This window comes from Periophthalmus magnuspinnatus, chromosome 8 (genome assembly GCF_009829125.3).
Source record: "Periophthalmus magnuspinnatus isolate fPerMag1 chromosome 8, fPerMag1.2.pri, whole genome shotgun sequence".
NCBI lineage: Eukaryota > Metazoa > Chordata > Actinopteri > Gobiiformes > Gobiidae > Periophthalmus > Periophthalmus magnuspinnatus.
In genome coordinates this window covers 6,810,610-6,831,055 of record NC_047133.1, presented here as the reverse complement: position 1 = coordinate 6,831,055, position 20,446 = coordinate 6,810,610, and the positions used below count along the sequence as shown (strand labels likewise).

Here is a 20,446-nt window from a genome sequence, read left to right as displayed (position 1 = left end):
TCATCGTGCACGCCTCATGGTGCACGCGGCTCATCGTGCACACGCCTCTCTGGCCACGTCTCCTCCAGGGGCCACAGTGGGGGTTTGGTAGTTGATGTCCACTATCCAGTTCAAACCCGTGGGGCATGAACTGGATAGTGCACTCGGTCAAGGCAAAGCTGCACCTGAAGAAATGTGAAAGTACAAGTTTGTTCAGAAGGATCTCATGGGACTAAAGGAAAACAAAATGAGAACCAAATGTCACCAGCTGAGTGCTTTGTTGTGATTTCAGGCTCCTGCACTTACCTGTACTGAGGCTAAAGTGCATATGACGGAAAGATTTTACTCATTTTCACTTCATTTAATGGATACACCTATTGTTGGGGCAGCAGTCTGAGCAGGGACTCCCAGATTTCCCTCACCCCAAACACATCCTCCAGCTCTTCCAGTGGGACCCCAAAGCGTTTCCAGGCCAACCAAGAGATATAGTCCCTCCAGCGTGTCCTGGGACTGCCCCCTGACCTCCTCCCAGTGAGACGTGCCCTGAACACCTTCCTAGGGAGGCGTCCAGGAGGCATCCTGAACAGATACCCAAGCCACTGCTCGATGTGGAGGAACAGCGGCTCTACTCTGTGGAGGAAGCTCATTTCGACCATTTGTAGCTTGCAGTCTCTCCCCATGGGCAAAGCCAGAGAAATGGAGAGTCCATCCCCTCTTAAAGAGTTGAGCTCCAGAGCCCAAGCTGTGCGTGGAGGTGAGGCCGACTATATCTATTTGGTAACGCTCAACCTCCCGCACAAGCTCAGGCTCCTTTCCCCAGCAAGGTGACATACCATGTCCCCAGAGCCACTTGAGGCCCCCACCTTTGACTGCTGCCCAGATCTCTGTGCACTGGCTTCTTACAGATCCTCCTGCAGGAGGTGGGTCCACAAGAGGACGGCACCATGTTGCTTCTTCGGGCTGTGCTTGGCCACAAGGTGCTCGCTGTCGAGCACCCACCCCAGGCCTGGCTCCAGGGTGGGGCCCCGGCAACGCCAAAGAAGTGGAGTGTCCAGCCCTTCTCAAAGAGTTGAGCTCTACAGCCCAAATTTCAAAAGCTTAAGTAACGTTCCAATCCTATGTTTGGATTCAGACATTATAAAAATAATAAAATAGGCTGATACTGAACCTTTTATATTATTTTATTTTTGTCTGGACATTTTCAAGTAACTTAGTCCCTGATAAAATAAAAGGCTTTTTAGGGCCAAAAATCTTATTATATTGTTGTTTTTTTGTTGTTTTTATACTTTTGGATGTAAAAGTTAAAAAACAAAACAAAACATCAAGCATGAGATTAATCACAACAAAAAATGGAATTGCTGCTCAGCTCAGGAGTAGAATGCAGTGTAATTTTTTTAAATACATTTTTTTATTAACACATAAAAAAATACAGAAAATACAGACCGCAGATTAAAAGTCCCACAGCAGCTCAGACACAGCCCACTGCACATTTCTATTATAATACAACATCCAAACACAATATACAGTAAATACACAGGACTGGTACACACAGAGGAGAGGCTTTTTCAGGCAAAATAAAACATCAGACCTGTTCCCACACAAACTCATGTACAGCTGTTATCTGCAGAGGGAGGAGTTACTGCAACAGCACTTATATAATACACAAAAATGAACCAAACTTAATAATATGTGAAGAAGCAAGAAACACAAATGTTCAAATCATTTAATATTGTCAACATAAAGCTCAAGTCACTTTAGATTTACTCACAGTAGGAAGAGGAACCACAGTTTTACTCAAGTAAGAGTACTGTTACTTCATTAAAACATTACTCATGTAGAAGTAAACGAAAAAGTCCTCTCTCCTTTTTTATTTCTTAATTTGTCTGAATTTTAAACATAGTTTTCTAAACTAAAAGTGCAATTTGTTAACCTTCCTGAACACCTTAAAATTATGTTTATGTTTGAAAACAAGTGAATATGAACAGAGTGAAAATAGCTTGAGTCGTTCCTGCGCTCTCTGCTGACAACAAGGTGAAGTGAAGTAGGTTAAATAAGGTAAAAAACAGTAGCTGATGATGTCAAAGTTTAAAAAGGGGGTATTTTACTTACATATAACATATTTAGGTCACCATGTTTCCTTTTATTGTTTTGAAAATGATATATTCACCCAAAACAGTGTATTAACATTTTAACACTATTAATAGTTTCATAAGTTTCACTTTAATTTTTGATGCTCTGAGTCTCCCTTCCTTTTGCTCTCTCTCCTTCTGTGCTAAGTCATTCCCCCTTCAGAGCGCTAGCACAACACAACCAGCTGCATGTCATTAATTAAACTACTACACATCACATCAGGTTTGTCAAGCTGCTGTGTACAGTTTTGTATCATCTTTTTGTATATTTATGGAGAATTGATATGTGTGAGCAAGGGTGATGTAGGCTTGTGGGCGGAGCCGTGTACAAGCTCGCACTGGTAACTATAAGGAGGGTCTCAAACTACTAATACTGAGAAGGTTTAACATTTGTGGAGCAGGAGTTTGGAGATTTCTTTTAAAGAAGTGAATCTCTCATAGAGCTATACAGACCCTTGCTACCCAACAGACATTATGATGCCATCAAATTCTAGCAACCTATTCATTAACCTATCTACCTACCTCCATATCTGTTTTGCAATGGACAATTTACCTCCCCCTCCTCCCTCTCCTCTGCCTCTCCTCCCCCTCTACTTCCCCCTCACCTCCTCATGCATCCCTTTTCTTTATCATGCACCACGAGTTTGTCCCCACCCAAAACCCCGGCAGCAGCTTCTCTTGGGACTCTGCCTTGAATTTGCTGATGACTCGCACCTCTCTAGCTCCCTCCTCCGAACCCTCGACCAACAGGAACTTGATGATGCCGGCGGGCTGGTCCACGTAGATGCCCATGGTCCCAGAGAGAGGCAGAGTAACATCTGTGTTCTCGGCGTTGTGCCAAACCTGGAGCCGAACAAGTCAAATCAGACTTTGGTCAAATCACTTGAGCTCCATTCACACATGCAGCCTGAACAGTATCATGTGTGAACGAAGCCAGAACTGATGCCCTGCATTTTAGATCTGGCAGTTTACCAGGTAAAATAATACAGGGAAGAAAATTGCCAGTACCACCACTTGGTTGCCTGGTTACGCCTGTGGCGTCGTAACTCTGAAAATCAGACCTCCAAGGATGACTGAACTGTAAGTGTGAACAAGCAGATCTTGGACTAGTGCGTGTGTGAATGCAGGTCACTGATGAGTGCTGGAATTTTGTACCCGGCAATTTCCTGTGTGTGAATGGGGCTGTATTCTGTTTGGATTCAGTCCCAATTCAGTCCTGGTTCATTCCTGGTTCCTGGTTCAGTGCTGGTTCCATGTTGGTCCAGTCCTGGTTCAGTCCTGGTCCAGTCCTGGTCCAGTCCTGGTCCAGTCCTGGTCCAGTCCTGGTTCAGTCCTGGTACAGTCCTGGTCTAGTCCTGGTTCAGTCCTGGTTCAGTCCATGTACCTGGTAACAGGATCCGGCCCAGCCCACGCCCCACGAGCTGTTGTTCTCCCCCAGACCGCAGGGCCCATCCTGGACTTTTCGTGGAGCGCTCTCCCCCACCACCCCCAACACCACCCAGCCGTCGAAGTCCACCTCCCAGTACGCCCGGAATCCAAAGACTCCCTCCTTACACAGCACCTGTAGCACAGACGAGACGGAGGTCACACCATAGACTGTATAAAGAAGTGGACGGAGGGAGTGTGATGTGACCCACAGCTCAACGAGGCTAGCAGTTATAGCGGTTCCATATTTGTAATTCCGACCGTGAGTATCATAGTAAGGGAAGAGCCAATCCGAAGCGAGGCTGTTGAAGGTAACACTCCATCCCGCCCGCACCACTGGTTTAGCAGGGGACTTAGCAGCACTGTCAATCAAACCCGTGAATGCTAGCAGGAATGACCTCCGGGAAAGAAGGCAGCTGTTGATCTATTATTAATGTTCATAACTTGATTTTAGGACAAAATAGAGAAATAAAAACCCCAGGATCATGTAGAGTGGGTTAATTTTAAGACCAAAACGACGAGTGTGACAGTTAAAGAGAGAGGGGTCACGTTTTTTCAATAGAAAGTGAATTGAAGCCAATGAAGGGCATCCATGCTCACTTCTTTGCTCACTTCCTATTGATACACAGTGGCAGCCAACATGGTGGCTGTCTGTAACCTGCCGACAACTTGCCTGAGGGGAGTGGTCATAGCGTTCAGGGCGGGTCGGGTAAGGACACACGGCCTCTGACGTCCTCGCCACTTTAGCTCCGCCCTCCGAGATCCAAAGCAACTTCTGAGCTGTGCGATCGTCCAGACTCACAGGGAGCCAGTCTGAAAAGGTGAGAAGGTGAGAGGGAGAGTGAGAGGGGAGAGAGGGAGGAGAAGAGAGTGAGATGGTAAGGGAGAGAGGTTCAAGGGGTGAAGATGAGATGGGGAGGGGACGAGGATGAATGTGATGGGGTGAGAAGATGAGAGGGTGAGGGGGTAAGGCAGAGGAGGTTATAGATAAATGTAGCTACAGCAGATGCCAGTAAAAGTTCATCTCAGTCCAGAAAAGTGCAGTACTGTATTAGAAACAACTGTGGTTGTGGGCGGAGTTAGGGGTGGGGTCACATACGATTGATGAAGTTTTCTCTGGAAGCAGGCTGTAGTGTATGGGAGAGTATAAGTGTGGTTGTGGGCGGGGTTAGGGGGCATGGTCACATACGTTTGATAAAATCATCTCTGGAGGTGGGCTCTGGCAGAGAGGCGTCGTATGGTGGCGGCTGGAACTCCGGCGCGCTGCTGTTCTTCCTCCCTGAAATACACACAGATCAGAGTGTGGCTCTGTGTGAACGCTCACACTGACCCTGTGGCCACAGCCGCCCCGGGGCAGACTGACCAGAGTTTGGCTTTTGATCTACATTCACAGTTACTGACCAATCACACTCCACCACTTATCATCATACTGTGGCGAGTGATGTCTTGCTAAAGGACACAAGAACAGTACTGCAGTTGATTCTCCTCTGCACTGGAGCAAACTGAACCTACAACCTCAGAGGCAGAGGTCAGGCTCAGAGGCACAGCAGCAGTGATCAAAACCTGTAGGTCAGTAAATGGTCAAATGGTCAACAGTCACATTTTTACACAGCACTTTTCCACCTTCAGAGCGCTTTACATCAGGGAACCACTCACCATTCACACACACATTCTGTACACAGACACTTGCGGCGAGATGGTTTAAGTGCCTTGCCCAAGGACACAACAACAGCATTCATCTGTGGGAGCTGGTTTATGTTGAGAGCTGGGATTCACCAACATTCAGATTTGTGGACACTGTAACAACTGAGCTACTGCCGTGAACTAAAGACGTGCTGCTCATCGCTTGGTCGACTAAAAAGGGGGCGTGGCAAAAGCTCTCGAGACTCTTATGTATCTCTGTGTGTCTGACCCAATCTGCACTCACAAGACTACACCTGCAGGGCGAGCTCATGCAAAAACTCCAGGTAAACAATATATTTATATAAAAACAGATTACATTTGTGAATGATGAGTTTAATGTGACTTAATGCCAAAAAATACTAAATCTATTGGTTTTACACACATTCTGTTCAACTACAACTCCAATGACCGAGACTGACTAAAGGCCCGCAGCTCTCAGGATCTGACTGACCGGGAATTGAACCCATGACCTGATGTGGCGCAGCCGGGACTCTTCCCAAAAGTGGCCTGTGTGCATGTCAGCTATAGGCTTCATCTTCGTGTGAGCAGCAGGAGTAATGTGAGACGACCAGGTCTGTGCACGCGGTACGCCTGTCCCCCTGTCCCCCTGTCCCCCTGTCCCCCCTGTCCCTGCACCTGTCACTCAGCACCTGTCTCCTGTAAGGTTGTCAAAAATACCGAAAATCTGACACTCATAGATACTAAAACTATATTTGAAACTAGATAGTCATTGTTCGCAGGCATCGATAAATAAAAAAGTCCCATGCACAGGACAGAAATGAGCCTTTCCTGAATATCTTTAGAATGATGTTGAGCTGTATCAGGACAAGTATAAGACACATAGACTAGTATACACCATGGATCACTATGGAACCTACTGGACACTGAGGGATTACACAGATATAAGGCCACATGGTAATATAAAAGAAAGTACTACTATTTGATTTTGAAAATCACATTGTATTGTTTTTATCGTCATGGTATCGGAATCGGTATCGAGTATAGAGTCTGTTCCTCACTAAACCACAAGATCATTATATCTGAGATCTTACTAAAAATGTCACACTTTTTGGCACGTTTTTTTGGTTTAAAATTTTACTTCCCGTTTGGAAATCATGACATCACACTTCACAAGTGTCATCCCACCGAATTAAATCAAAAACAGAGAATCATATAAACCTCTCATGCGCACTGTAGAGTCAGTTAAATATGTGTTATCTTTGACAGTGACAAAGCCGCGTGTCTCTCGGAGCCAATCAGATCTCACGTTTCCGCGCCTCAGGTGCGCTGCTCCATAAATCTTGTCCGCTCTCATCACCGTCCGTCAGCTCAGCAGCGGCATGCGAGCGACCCTGCCGCCTCCCCGCCGCGGCAGCTCATGTTTCCGCTCCAGGAATCCGCCGCGTTCCGTCACCGCGTTCCGTGAGCGCGCGGATAGCGCTAAAGACAGGAGCGGTTAATTATACTACGGTTACATCACGCGTCTCTGGAGCGTCCGTCATGTGCAGAGACCGGACCAGAGCGGACCGAAAACATGTGTGCTGCTTTCTCCTCGTCCTCTCCTCCTCTCCTCCTCTTCTCCTCCTCCTCCTCCTCCTCCTGTCCTCTTTCTATCCTCCTCCTCCTCCTCCTCCTCCTGTCCTCTTTCTATCCTCTTCTCCTCCTTCTCCTCCTCCTCTCACTCCATGTCTGTCTCTCATCCTGTCCTCTTTCTCCTCTTCTTTCCTTCTCTTCTCCTCTCTCTCCTTCTCCTCCTCCTCACTCCTCCTCTCCTCCATCACCCCCTGCTCCTCCTCCTCATTCCTCCTCTCCTCCATCACCTCCTCCTCCTCTCTCTATCTCTCTGTCTCTCACTATTCACATAAAACATAATTTGCTGAAGTTCTGAGGTTTGCTGCATCACTTTAGTGTCCTGCCCTAGAGCTGGTTCTGAACCTCCAACCTCACAGAACAACTGCTCATGGATCATTCTGTTAAAATTTGCACATTTTAAATCACAATATTCATTTAAAATGACTTAATGAAAAAAACAAGTCCACTGATTTCTTTATTAGAAAACTGCGGTGCCCAATGGGAGCTGATGTCGTCGTAAACATCACAACATCACACCAGCGAGCAGAACATTTTTTCTCATTTGTAACGAAATGACTACACAATGCTGCCCAATCCTACGAGTATCACAGAGCGAGCGTGTACCGGTGGAGGTGAAAACGGACATCGAACGGCAAAATGGCGTTTTGAAAATAAGCGATTAAATATTACTCAAACATGAATCACTCCAAATACAACTTCAGAGGTTCAATGAGAAGAAACTACTAGAACATGGTTAAACGTGACGCAGGAATAGTCCAGAGTGTTAAAGGTTTAGATGTGATCCGATGATGGAGTGGAGCTAAAGGAGGGATGACAGGAGAGAGGGGGAGAAAAGAGGGAAAGATGAAAGGAAGAATGAAGGGTGAGAGGACAGAGGGAGGAGGGGGAGGTGGAGAGGAAGGGAAGAGGAGAGTGACAGAGGGAGAGAGGGGCTTCAGAACAGAGGGAGTAAGGGAAAGAGGGAAAGAGGAGGAGGAGAGAGAGAAAGATGGAGAGGGGGAGAAGGAGAGAAGATGGGGAAAGGGTAGAGGGGCTGACAGAGGAAAAAGAGCCTGATTGATGAGAGTCCGGTCTTTGGTCTGTGACTAAATCTGCCCTGGACTGAAACTAGAGCCTGAAACCCCACAGCGCTAATGCTAAAACTTCAGCTAAAGCTAGAGCTAACACTAACGCTGCGGCTAAAGCTAATGCTGCGACTAAACTGTGAAATGCTAATGAAGCTCTAAAAATATCAGACAGTGACGAACAAGCTGAGAGACAAAAGGACTGAAACATGAGAGGGGTCGTGTTTTTACTCAAGTCAAAGTCGACGTGTTCAGAAAAATACTATATAATAAATACTTATTAGCTTTACTGTAACAGCCAAACTCTGCTCTAGTCTCAGGGAGTTGTGAAAAGTGCTTATAAACTCATCCTGGTGAATAATTAGGATGATTTTGTTTTACACGTTCTTATTAAAGCGGGGGTATTTTTATTTTACGGGGTATAAACGACTATAAACACATAACATTTAGTTAGATTTAGTTCATTTTTTTTTCATCAAGTTCACCATCGCCTTGTTCTCCAATACATATTTACATGTTTTATAAGTTTCATTTTTGTTTTTGTCACTCTGAATCTCCCCTCCATTTGCTCTCTGTGCTAAGTCACTCCCCTTCAGAGCACCATCACAACACAATCCGCGTGCATCCCACAAATGAAACTACTGCACATCACATCAGGTTTGTCAAGTTGCTGTGTACAGTTTTGTATCATGTTTTTGTATATTTATGGAGAATTGTCGTGTGAGAGCATGGGTGATGTCAGCTTGTGGGCGGAGCCTTGTACAGGATCGTACCGCTAACCGCAAGGAGGGTTCGAATAGGGCCCGGGAAGGATTGCTAGATTACTCAAACTTGCATGGATGACATCTAAAACCTTTTCAGGCGTGTTTTTGATGAGGAAAAAAGGTTAGAACATGGCAGAGAGATTAAAATTATAATAATAATCAATTTCTTCCTCTTCCTGATAGCCTTTTAGCCAATTATAGCTCTGTGAAGGAATGATGTCACCACTATAAGGCTGTAAAAAGTGTTTAAACTGACAGAGAAGATACTAAACTTTGGGCCAGTTTTAGTTTCATGTGGATAGGCCCAGTAATTATAGAGATATTAGTCAGAAACCAGAGCCTCTCCATCTCAATTTGACGTTTGGGCTCAGGATGTTCAAATGTCAGCGCGACCCACCACAGGAAAGCCAAAGACAAATGATCTCAAACTGGGCCTAAACTGGAGCTGTGCCACTTAGCAATGTAGCTTGGTGACTGCCTAATGTGACCAGATGTCCCTGTTTACCCCGAGACAGTCCCCGTTTTGAGCCCTGTGTCTCCTGTCCCAGTAGATTTACGGTACACAAAACCAGTGATTTGTCCCAGTTTTATACAAGAAATGTCCCAGTTGTCCCTACTTTTTACCAATCTTATCTCTGCCAACAATAAAGAACGGGATATATTGTCATTTGTTTAGCTAAAATACAGAAAAACGTACTTGAAAATGAGCATAAGGTAAAAATAAATAAATAAATAAATACTGTAAGTTTCTTTCTTTTTCACAATATTTATACATCCCAACCTGGCTGTGTTCCAATTTTGAAATCTGAAAATCTGTTCACCCTACGACTGTCAATGCGTCTGTCGATGGAGCCTTATTCGATTTGGCGAAGCGTTGAAGTTGCTATAGTAACTTTTGATCAAATTTACTCTTAGCTTATAAACTGTTTTACTGATAAATCTTCTCTCAAAGTCTGTATTTAAACTTACATTTAAAGATTAAAAAACAGAGCAGAGCTAAGTAAAGTTTGACTTAAGTAAAACAGAATTTTGAGGATTCTGGTCAAATATGTTTGTTTTTGTTTCTGTTTCTAAGAATAAACTCCGTGAAAGTGTCGATGGGATGTGAACATATTTAACCTGAGCAAAACTTGTGACTATAGCCACGAAAAACGTTCAAAAGAGTTACACGGGTTAAATTAAAAAGGTGTTACATCGGGCGATGGCTCTGTCTTAGCGATGCAGTGAGTCGCAATTAGCTTGGTGACAGACGGCATTAATGTGAGGGTCAGTTTTATTAGTGTTTAGCTAGCTGAGTTAGCGTGGTTGTTTGGTGACAGACGGCATTAATGTGAGGGTCAGTTTTATTAGTGTTTAGCTAGCTGAGTTAGCGTGGTTGTTTGGTGACAGACGGCATTAATGTGAGGGTCAGTTTCATTAGCTTGTTGAGTTAGCGTGGTTGTGTGATGACTGACAGCACGCATGTGAGGGTCAGTTTCATTAGCCTTTAGCTTGCTGAGTTAGCGTGGTTGCTTGATGATGGAGTCTTGGCTCAGGTTTGGACAGACTTTATCATCGAGATATTCAGATCCTCCTCCTCAGGGTTGGACCTATTACACTGAAGTGAAAAAGACCTCTGTGCCCTGGTCTTGGTCCTGATCCAGGCCCTGGTCTTGGTCCTGGTCCTGGTATCATCCTGACACACCTGACACATGCCACTGAAGGGTCGCACAGTTTACTAAACTGATGGAGAGGAGGGGCGGGTCCTGAAGACTAAAGAGGAGAGTGAGGGGGAGGAAGGGAGGGGTCTGGAGGTCTAAAGGGGAGAGTGAGGGGGAGGAGAGGGGGAGTAACAGGTATCCACAAACTCTGCTCATGCAGCCAGGTGTCCTATGTGAAGTCACATAGTACTTGAAAGGCCACTGGAGGCCCCACAAACTAGACTGAAAAGTGCACACGCATTTATTTTATTTATTCATTAGTTGGACAGAACCCAAAGATGCAAAAGCTGTAACGAAACCTTTTCCAGTAACTCAAGGTTGTGGGTTTCATTCCAGGTACCGTCTTGCGTGTACTGCTCTTGTGTCCTTGGGCAAGGCACTCGTGTTGCCTCACATATGTGACTCCCTTAGTCTGCCCCAGGGCAACAGACGAATGAACCTGAGACTCTTTCAATCCGAGATGATTGTTATGTAACGAGTGAATGTGTGGAGTGGGTGATAAATGACCACCCATCACTAAGAAGCAAAAGAGAGAGGGAGGAGGGGGAGGAGGAGGAGGAGGGAGGGGAGACGGAGGAGGAGAGAGGGAGGAGAGGGGGAGAGAAGAGAAGGCGAGAGGGAGGAAGTCTTCCCGGAGAGGGCGGAGGAAAGAGGGAGGAGAGGGAGGGAGAGAGAGAGGGAGGACGTCTGCGCTGAGAGGGAGGAGAGGGGGAGAGGAGGAGAGAGCGGGAGACAAGGGCAGAGGAGGATGTCTGCTCGGGTCAAACTCATCAGGGACAGAGGGAAAAAAAAACAAGTACAAGACTGGACCAAGGAGACTAGAGAGGGGGGAGGAAGGAGAGGAGGCACAGGTTCAGGGTTGGAAAACATTCACACACACACAGTTTTATGGTTCAATCCCAGCTGTTGCCACTGCGCTGCCATTGTGTGCTTGGGCAAGACATTTCACCCACCTTGCCTCTGTGTGAATGCGTCATGTGACCTTTACCAGTGTGGAGTGAGCGAAGGAACGCATCTGCCGTGAAGAGGCTGTTTAAGACTCTCACATCACTCAAATTTATTCTTAGTGAGTGTGAGAGGCAGAGGAGGTGTGCTGACAAGACGAAGACAGGAGTAGGAGGAGGAGGAGGAGGAGAGGGGGAGGAGGAAGAGAGAAAAAGGAGGATAAATGAAAAGAGGAGAGGGGAAGACAGGAGCGGACGAGACAGACACAAGTGCGATGAAACCAAATCTGCCCCAGAGATAAGGGCCTTGCTGTAGACATGATGAATGAGGCTCCAGTGGTGTGAGGGGAGAGAGGGGAGGAATGTAAAAGGGAGGAGGAGACGGGTAGAGAGGAGGAGAGGGGAGAGGAGTAGATGGGTAGAGAGGGAAGGGGTGTCAGAGGGTGTGAAGAGGTGAGGAGGGGGGGTGAATGAGAGGAGAGAGAGGCGGGAAGAAGAGGGGAGTGGTGAGAGGACAAGAGGAGGAGAGCGTGAGTGAATGAGAGGTGGATAAGAGGGGAGGGTTGAGGAGAGGAGAAGAGAAGGGGGAGTAAATGAGAGGAGAGAGAGAAGAGTCGAACAGGAGAGAGGTGAAAAGAGGAGAGGGGAGAGGTGTCAGGGGGCACGAAGAAGGGATAAGGGGGAGCGAATGAGAGGACAGGAGGAGAGGGAAGGAAAAGTGGAGGCGAGGAACGTAGGAGGGGAGGAGAACAGGGGAAGAGAGGAAAGTAGAAGGGAAGAGAGGGGAGGAGGAGGTGACAGGTGTGGAAGAGGGGAGGGGAGAGGGGGAGGACAGGAAGGTACAAGGGAACAGAGGACAGGGGAGGAGAGGAGAGGAGAAATGGGAGGAGGGGTGTCATTTTTGTTCCCTCAACAAAATATCGCAACAAATATCGAACCGTGAGACACACCGTGAAATCATATCAAGAGATTTGGGTGTCGTTACATCCCTAAACGACACAGAAAACAAACTGTAAAGTCCAGCTGAAGGTCCGGAGATCTGACTTGTGAGAGAGTTAAGGATTTGTTTGCTTTTTCTGGCATTTGTGTGTAAAAAGTCAGATTAAACTCACCATTCACAAGTTTAATCTGTCTTTATATAATACACTGTTTCCTTGTACTTTTTTAGTTTAAATAGGTGTTTTTGCATGAACTCCCTCTACAGGTGTAGTCTTGTGAGTGCAGTCTGGGTCAGATACGCAGAGATATGGAACGGTTTTGAGAGCTTTGAGCCACGCCCCATTTTCCACATGTCTTTAGTCGAGGCCAGCAACTTCAGGCCTAGAATCCAGTATTTCTCAAACCGTGGGACTTGGACTTCTGCATTATTTAGAGTTCACTTGACCCACTTTCTGTCCTCCTCTGGATCATTTCTATTTAGAACCACAGAAGAAATGATCTAGCCCACTTTTAAACCTGGTATATAGTCCTGTTATAGAACTGCTTTAGATCTGCTGGGACTCGGAAAGCCAACTTTTTTATTTGGTGTGAAAAGTTTGAGAGCTGCAGTAATAATTGCTACTAAAACTGGTATTGAAACTAGATACTCATTTGAGCAAGTATTGATACTGAAAACATAGTGACTTTAAATCAGATCTATTCCACAAACAGGACTTTTTAGATCTTTAACCATGTTCTAGTCGTTTCTTCTCACTGAGCCTCTGAAGTTGTATTTGGACTGATTCATGTTTGAGTAATATTTAATCTCTTATTTTCAGGACGCCATTTTGCCGATCTACCCCCGTTTTCACCTCCACCGGTACACGCCACATCCTTCTCCAGTTTTATTTTCTTCGATGATACTCGTAGGATTCAGCAGCGTCTTATAGTCATTTTGGTACAAATGAAAAAAAATGGGCTGCTCGCTAGAGTGATGTGCAGCTATGCATAGTGTGATGACGTTTACGGAGACATCGGCTCCCATTGTACACTGCACTTTTCTAACGTGGAAGTCAGTGGACTGTTTTTTTTTATTATGTCGTCTTAGATGAAAATTGGGATTTAAAACGTGGAAATTATAACATAATGATCCACGGGTGTCAGAGATTGTAACTATAAAGACACGAGCACAATAGAGCTGATTTAATTAAATGAAATATTTTATCTAATTGGCATCGCATATCAGGTTTTTTTTCTTGAAATTGAGCTAGTAATTTTAGTATCTAGACCAGGTCTATTCTCCCACTGTATTTACCCAAACACACAACACATTAACTATATGCTTTCAAAATAAGGAGAAATTTAAACCTTTGCCATAGCAATTAGTCCTTCAAAAATGTTGCATGTAACAGAAAGTTGAACCCTAAAATTGTCACAAACAAAACGTGAAAAATAATTTATTGAATCCCTCTTCACAGGAGCAGCTGATTTTTACTTTCACTCACTTTTTCTGTTTGTATTCTTAAAACAACACTCACTAAATGAACCAGTACAATAAAATTGTTTCCTTTAAAATGTTCGGCTCCCGTTGGGATGTCAGAGCTGTGACACGATCAGGACTTTTTGTGGGTTTGCACAAATATCAGTGTGATCTCATCTGACCCAAACTGTTTAAAATGTCCTGATGAGTGACTTTTCTTTGAAGCTAAATATAAAAATAATAAATAAAATTGTATAAATGTACTGTGCGTTCCTACCAGATTTCTTGGGCACAGGCATGGCTCCGTTGGCGTCGTCTGAGGCCGGAGAGGTCGGTTTGGAGCTGGTGCGTCTCTGAGGTGGGTCGGACGGGTGCACGTGCTTTTATCAACTCTACAGCACCCAAAGGAGGGAGAAAGGGGGTCTACAGCACCCAAAGGAGAAGGAAGGAGGGGGAAAGAGAGGAGAGAGGGGGTGGGGGGGGAGGTCCACATCACCCAAAGGGGAAGGCAGGAGGGGTGGGGGGTCTACAGCACCCGAAGGAGAGGGGAAGGGCGGAGGGGAAAGGGAGGAGAGAGACGATGGGATAGTGAGGGGGAGAGGGGCAAGGAGAGAGAGGGGAGTGTATCTGCTTTTATGAACTCCACAGCACCCAAAGGAGAAGGGAGAGGGCAGGGGGGGCGTCGAGGGGAGGGAGGGAGGGAGGGAGGAAAGAGAGGTGGCATCCAGGAATCGCACGGCAAACAGCATGGGGTGGAGTAGGGTGCGGGGTGGAGTGGGGTGGTGGTGGTGGGGAGCCACATGGACACAGCATGTGCACATCAACATAAACAACATTACAGCATTACATCATGTTTAAAACAAAACGCAGTCACTTCTCAGAGATTTTTTCTTCTCTTATAGACACTACAAATAAAAAAAAAACATTTCACATATTTCAGAAAGCCAGGTTTTCCAAAGAACTCTCTTTGGGGTGTCTGCCATGTTTTTAAGAGAGAACGAGGGTAAGAGAGAGAGCAGCAGAAAAAGGGAGAGTCAAAGAGCAGCAGCAGAGAGAGAAAGAGAGAGCAGCAGAGAAAGAGAGAGAATTTGACTTTTAACAATACATTTATGTCTCACTCGTCAATTAAAAGAAATGTGCAAAGCCACACAACACAATCACACATCCATCACATGTGTCTGCCCCTCCCTCACTGAACGCACACAAAATATTGTCCATAATAGTCCGTCCAGGGGATGCAGTATGTTTGTCTAGGTTAGATTATGCTGTCCAGGCACTCCTTCAGTCTGATGGAGAAGATTTTAGCAAGTATTTTATAGTCTGTACACAGCAGAGAGACTGGGCTCCAGTTTTTCAGCAAAGTCAGATCACCCTTCTTGGACAAGAGGGCCTGGAGAGAGAGAGAGCAGAGCGACGACAGGAGCTTCTATCACCCTGATGGAACCATCGCAGAGAAACAACCTGATTCTAAAGCCCTGCAATCCGCCATTATCCATTCCATGCTCTGTGATGCTTCTGCAGCAACAGCTGTCCTGAGGCAGACTGATAGAGATATGCCTGTCAATCTGTGCCATCAGCTGCTCCAAGCACCACCACTCACTGCACACTCTTCTACACGAGCGAGGAGGGTGAAGTGTCTTGCCTAAGGACACAACAGTCTACACTGGTCCGAGCTCGGATTGGTGGATGAGTGCTCCATTGACCCACTGCCCTGATGCACTGGAATCAAACCAGCAACCCGAGGGGTTCTAACAGAAGACCAGTGCTGCTGAGCGAGACACCTCCCCAGACACCTCCTCCAGGGTGGGAGAGAGCAGATCTCCCCCTCCCCAGACACTTCCTCTGCTCCTCAGATGAATCCTGAGGCGTCCCAGGCCTTATCAGAATCACAATAAGGAACTTACTTCAGCTGTATATGGTGCAAAGTAAAACATTTAAGCGAAAATTCAATATAAGTAAGTATAATAACTTCATTTAAGAGTAAATATAAACAGTAAAATAAGGACATGCATACAAACACATCTCTCCAGCATCAGCTCCTCTCTCAAACAGGAGCAGCAGCTCTAGCCCGAGCTCCTCCGTCTCCAGGGGAGCGGCTGTCACAATAACATGTGCGTGTCTTTCCCCATCACACATAATCCTCTGACTGCTTTTATCAGAGGCATTTTAATGAGTCATTTAGCGGCACAGATCTGACAGGCGCTGCACCTGCCCCGGGCCCCGCACTTGTCACGGCGGCTTAAACTATGAGCAGGTTGACCCCTGGTGCCACAGACCCACCACACGTATAACACACACGCTCCACACTCGCCTAATACACAGAGCGGCTAATGCACTCTAAAGGGAGCTAAAGAGCATTCTTTCACTTAACAGCGACGGAGACATGTGAGCTCGTCACGTGGAGGAGGAGGAGGAGGAGGAGGAGGAGGAGGAGGAGGAGGAGAAGAAGAAGAAAGTCTTTCTTTAGGGCAGATGTTGCCGTTTGATCCTCACTCAAAGCACTCAAGGTCTTTGCCTGGAAAGTTCCTTAGTATGGCATTAAATGAATATATCTATTCTCAGTGTTGGGAAGAATAGTTTGAAAATGATAAATATTGAGCCCAAAATATATAGTTCAATCTTCATATAGTGAACAACAAGGGGACATAGCGATGATTTTTTATTCATTGTCATATTGTAGGATATTTCAGTCAAAGCATCACATCACATCAAGCCGCTGGCCGACCCTCCAACAGAAAAGTTACATACTGCATCTTTAAAGTGGGACGAAACACACTAACGGACTAAAGGAGAGAAAGAGGGGAGGGGGGTGGGGTCTGGAGAACTAAAGAGGAGAGTGAGAGGGGACGAGGGGGAGAGTCTGGAGGACTAAAGGGGAGAGTGAGGGGGGACGAGGGGGAGAGTCTGGAGGATTAAAGTGGAGAGTGAGAAGGAAAGGTGTGTTCTGGAGGCATAAGGAACAGTGTAATTGTTCTAACAGGTAAACTCCGCCCCTGCAGCCATGTGTTTGTAATCAGTAACATTTGGCTGGAATCAGGGTAGTCTTGTGTGAAGATATCAACTACTTGAAATAGCGCACTACATATGTACATTTAGACGTTTTTGACCAGAAAGCTGCAAATTTACTTAGTTTAAGCACTGAACTTGCCACAAAAGGTCTGGGAGCAGGTGTCCGTGATGTGGCTCTGTTGCGTGCCTTTCAGTCACTGTTGTGCTTGTGGATTCTAAAATGTCGTCCGGGATAAAGGGGAATCATTGTTGAATTGGTTGGTTTGTTTTGACAGAGCTCTGAGGCTGAGTGGCACAGCAGCTGCAGCAGGTCCGTGGCGTGTGTCTCTCATGTGAAGTATGCCCATCTCAAAGTGTCAGGGGCCCAGGGACAACTGCTCCTCACCCTCACTCCTCCTCACTCCTCCAAACCCACCTCCCCACTCCTCATCCTTCCTCAGCGCTCCTTGTTTTATTGTCCCGTCATCAGGAAGCATGCTCGTTTTTTGGGTTGAAAATTGTGAAAAGCACTTATATACTCATCACGGTGAATAATTATGGGATACTCTGAATGCATACGGTAAATAAGGAATAAATTTGAACCACTGTAAACTGTTTAAAATGTTCAGGGCCCGTCCTTATTTAGACAAAAACACCCAAGGCACACATTCGAGTTTAGAAGCTTTGATAAAAGCTTAAGAATCTGTCATGGCCACTTTTCATGTAGGCCAACAAAAAGTAAAATTATGAGCAATGAGTAGCAAAGATAGCAAAAGCATTTGTAAAATAAATATATGTTTACATGAGGTAAGAAGACAGTGCACAAGACAAAAACAAGCTTTGACATTGACATGATTTGTACAGTTTTGTGGAGTATAAGGTTATGACATAAGGTTAAGGTGCGACCGACTGTGTAAACTAGTGGACTAAAGGAGCGTGACATCACCCACAGCGTTCGGCTCCGGTCAAATAAAGCTCATCAAGGCTAGAGCAGTTATAGCGGCCAATTTGGAGTCGAGTTCCATATTTGGAAATCTGAGAGTGTGTATCATAGCAACCAAAAAGCCTATCCGGAGAGAGGCATTTGAAGGTAATGCCCCTTCCTGCACTGCTAGTTTAACAGAAAGTGGGTCAGTCAAACCTTTGTTAACACTAGCACCTAGGCTCCTTATTTGTCTGTTATGAATGTGTATATCTTGATTGTGGGAAAAATCGGGTTAATAGATCAGGTTAATACACAGATATTAAGACCAAAATGACGAGTCTGACAGCAGCAGCAATAGAAAATTGGAGCCGATGGAGCTTAATCGTGCCCATGCTGACTTCCTATTTGGAACGCGGTGGCTAGAGGTCTAGCTATGTCCATTTATATATACAGTCTATGGTTGCTCTTCAGTTGTATGGCGTAAAGGTTATATATGACATAAGGGTGAGTTGTTGTACAGTATGTTATGTGGTATGCAAAGCTGTAGGAGCCTAAATACAGTGGGTGATTACGACAGTGTGCCTCTGGGTAAAGCTTCTCTTACCTTTTCAACTTCATTTGTTTTCCTTCAGCATAAATATTTTTTATTCGTTAATACTATGCCGACGTCCAGGCTTCAGGCCTTATGTGTATTATGTAACGTGGCTCGGTGGCACCTGTCGGCTGTGTTTACGACTGTTTTTAGTTCATAGTTCATGTGGCACAGTCAGGATTTACGGGCTGAGAACGAGAGGCTAAACCCTTCTAACCCTGGACCGCTTTAAGGAACATAAACCCCAGGCCCTAAATCAGGAAACAGCCACATTTCAGGGACAGAGCCAGAACAGGGCCAGATTGGTGGAAAATGATTTCTTTAACATGCAGCTATACCAAGTGACTGAAAGAGCATTAACTAGTGCACTCATTTTGTCTCACTGAACGCTAGTTTTCAAGGCGCTTCTCCTGATTTTTACTGTTTTAAAAATGTGAAAAACAGAACTAGTTAATGCCGTGATAAAGCTAACGACAACTAGCATGCTAATGTGCACTTCTTGATAACTGTACAATAAAATGTCCGGTAAAAGACACTTTATGCACGTCTGCCTCTTACTTTGACTGCATCGGGCCAGCTTCCCCACACACATTTTGCTCAAAGACATGGAAAAATGTGATACAGGCCCCTGCAGAGGTCACAAGTCTGGAGCTGTTCTCACAGACAGCGGTCAGGAAAAGGCGAAACATTCAGTCAAAGACTGAAACAATAATATTTAATAGTATATATAATAAATATAAAAGTATATATAACATATTTTAACATGGGCTCCTGGGCCTCACACAGTCACAGATGTGATGAACGACCACAGTTTTAGTGTGTTCATAGAAAGCTGCTGTTGTCGTGCTCTGTGGCGTAGAGTGGCATTTCCATATCTGACACAGGTGGTGAGATCTACATCTGTTAGCCTAAGTGCTAACGCATCAACTGCCGTGTCTCCAGGTTTTCTGGGTAAATGAACATTAGTCAGGCCCGGTGACAGCCCTCCCATGATGCATTGCTGTTTGCACATCTCACAGAGAGAATCCAAGGTATGCAGAAGGTTGGATGCTGCTTACATAACATTCTAAAAACTCATTTTTTTTATGTAGGTGTCCACAAGGGAAACAACAGATTTCCTTTATTATACAAGATCATTTAGATAAAAATATACAGTGCAGGCATTGAACCCGGAACCTCTCCACTGTGATGCAATGGCCACAACCACTATGCAACGATCAAGCAATTGGATGGATGGTTTCCTCACTGTCATGTCCCTGGGCAAACACTTCCCCCACCTTGCCTATATATGTATGGATGAGGAGTGTGAAAGCGTTATTGAAAGTGATGAAGAAGGAGGTTGGCTGCCACTTCACCTTCAGCCCCGGGGCAGCTGTGGCTCTAATCCAGCTTTAACCCTGTGCGTTTCACATGTCCGTCCCTGGCCCTCACTCAGCTGTCGTCACCTCTTTGCACCTCGCTCTGGTCAGACTCAGCGCTGCACGGGACAGACACACTTCAGAGCCCAGCCGCCCTGTGGGACCTCCCTGTGGGACCTCCCTGTGGGACCTCCCTGTGGGACCTCCCTGTGGGAACTCCCTGTGGGACCCACCTCTGAGACCCCCCGTGGGACCCTCCCCTGGGGCCGCTGGTGCATAGATGTCACATGAGCACCTTGTTTTTTAAATATGTGATTTTTCATTTCACTCTGCAGGACACCCTTTGGATTACAGCATTAAACTGTTTATGTCTTTTATAGATCTGGAGATAAGGTGTAGTTTTATTAATAAATATAAATACAACACCTTTATGAACTGTCTCTGACACAAGAGACTCAGTCTAGAATGTTTGAAATTAAATTGTCACAGTCACACTGCAGGACATTTCAGTGTTTTTGATAAAAAACAAAGAAATGAAACACAACCTCATTCTAAAACTATGTGTCATTTGTAGAACATATTTGTGCAAAACATTATTTAGAAAGTAATTTAAGGTGATAACGCTGAAAATGGCCATTATGTTAAGTTCCCAGGTACAGGCTCTTCACCTCAGTAACTGCATTTATGGTTAAGTTCTCCATGTGAGGCTGACCACCCTCTCCCCAGACACCTCCTTGTGTTATCTCAGCCTTTAGAGCCGTGTCACCCCAGCTCACACAGACCACTGTCAGACTTAAACTGCTGCATCAGAGGCTGTGGTCACCTCCTTCCTGCTACAGTACAAGTCTACAGTGGAAATAATGCAGCGTCACCCCCTGGTGGAGGAGCTGAAGATGGAAAAGGG

At 45.6% G+C, this 20,446-nt stretch overlaps 1 protein-coding gene across 1 annotated transcript; it reads right to left on the bottom strand.

The window, feature by feature from the left end:
• Positions 1–2,717: 2,717 nt before the first annotated feature.
• Positions 2,718–17,164, bottom strand: zgc:195001 (uncharacterized protein LOC567531 homolog). The gene is made up of 7 exons (XM_033970894.1): positions 17,104–17,164; positions 15,440–15,555; positions 13,957–14,032; positions 4,723–4,812; positions 4,207–4,346; positions 3,493–3,669; positions 2,718–2,951 (listed from the first exon to the last, which is right to left on the bottom strand). The coding sequence occupies exons 1-7, from the start codon at positions 17,162–17,164 to the stop codon at positions 2,718–2,720; spliced, it is 894 nt and encodes a 297-aa protein (XP_033826785.1).
• Between the last annotated feature and the right edge of the window lie 3,282 nt (positions 17,165–20,446).

Bases quoted from the DNA above. Each gene is read 5' to 3' on its own strand.
- zgc:195001 (XM_033970894.1), bottom strand. From the start codon at position 17,164: ATGCTTCCTGATGACGGGACAATAAAACAAGGAGCGCTGAGGAAGGAT. The intron at 4,347-4,722 runs GTATGTGACCAT...TCACCTTTTCAG, and splicing joins CAGAGATGATTTTATCAAAC to ACTGGCTCCCTGTGAGTCTG. The intron at 3,670-4,206 runs GCAAGTTGTCGG...TCTGTGCTACAG, and splicing joins GCTATGACCACTCCCCTCAG to GTGCTGTGTAAGGAGGGAGT.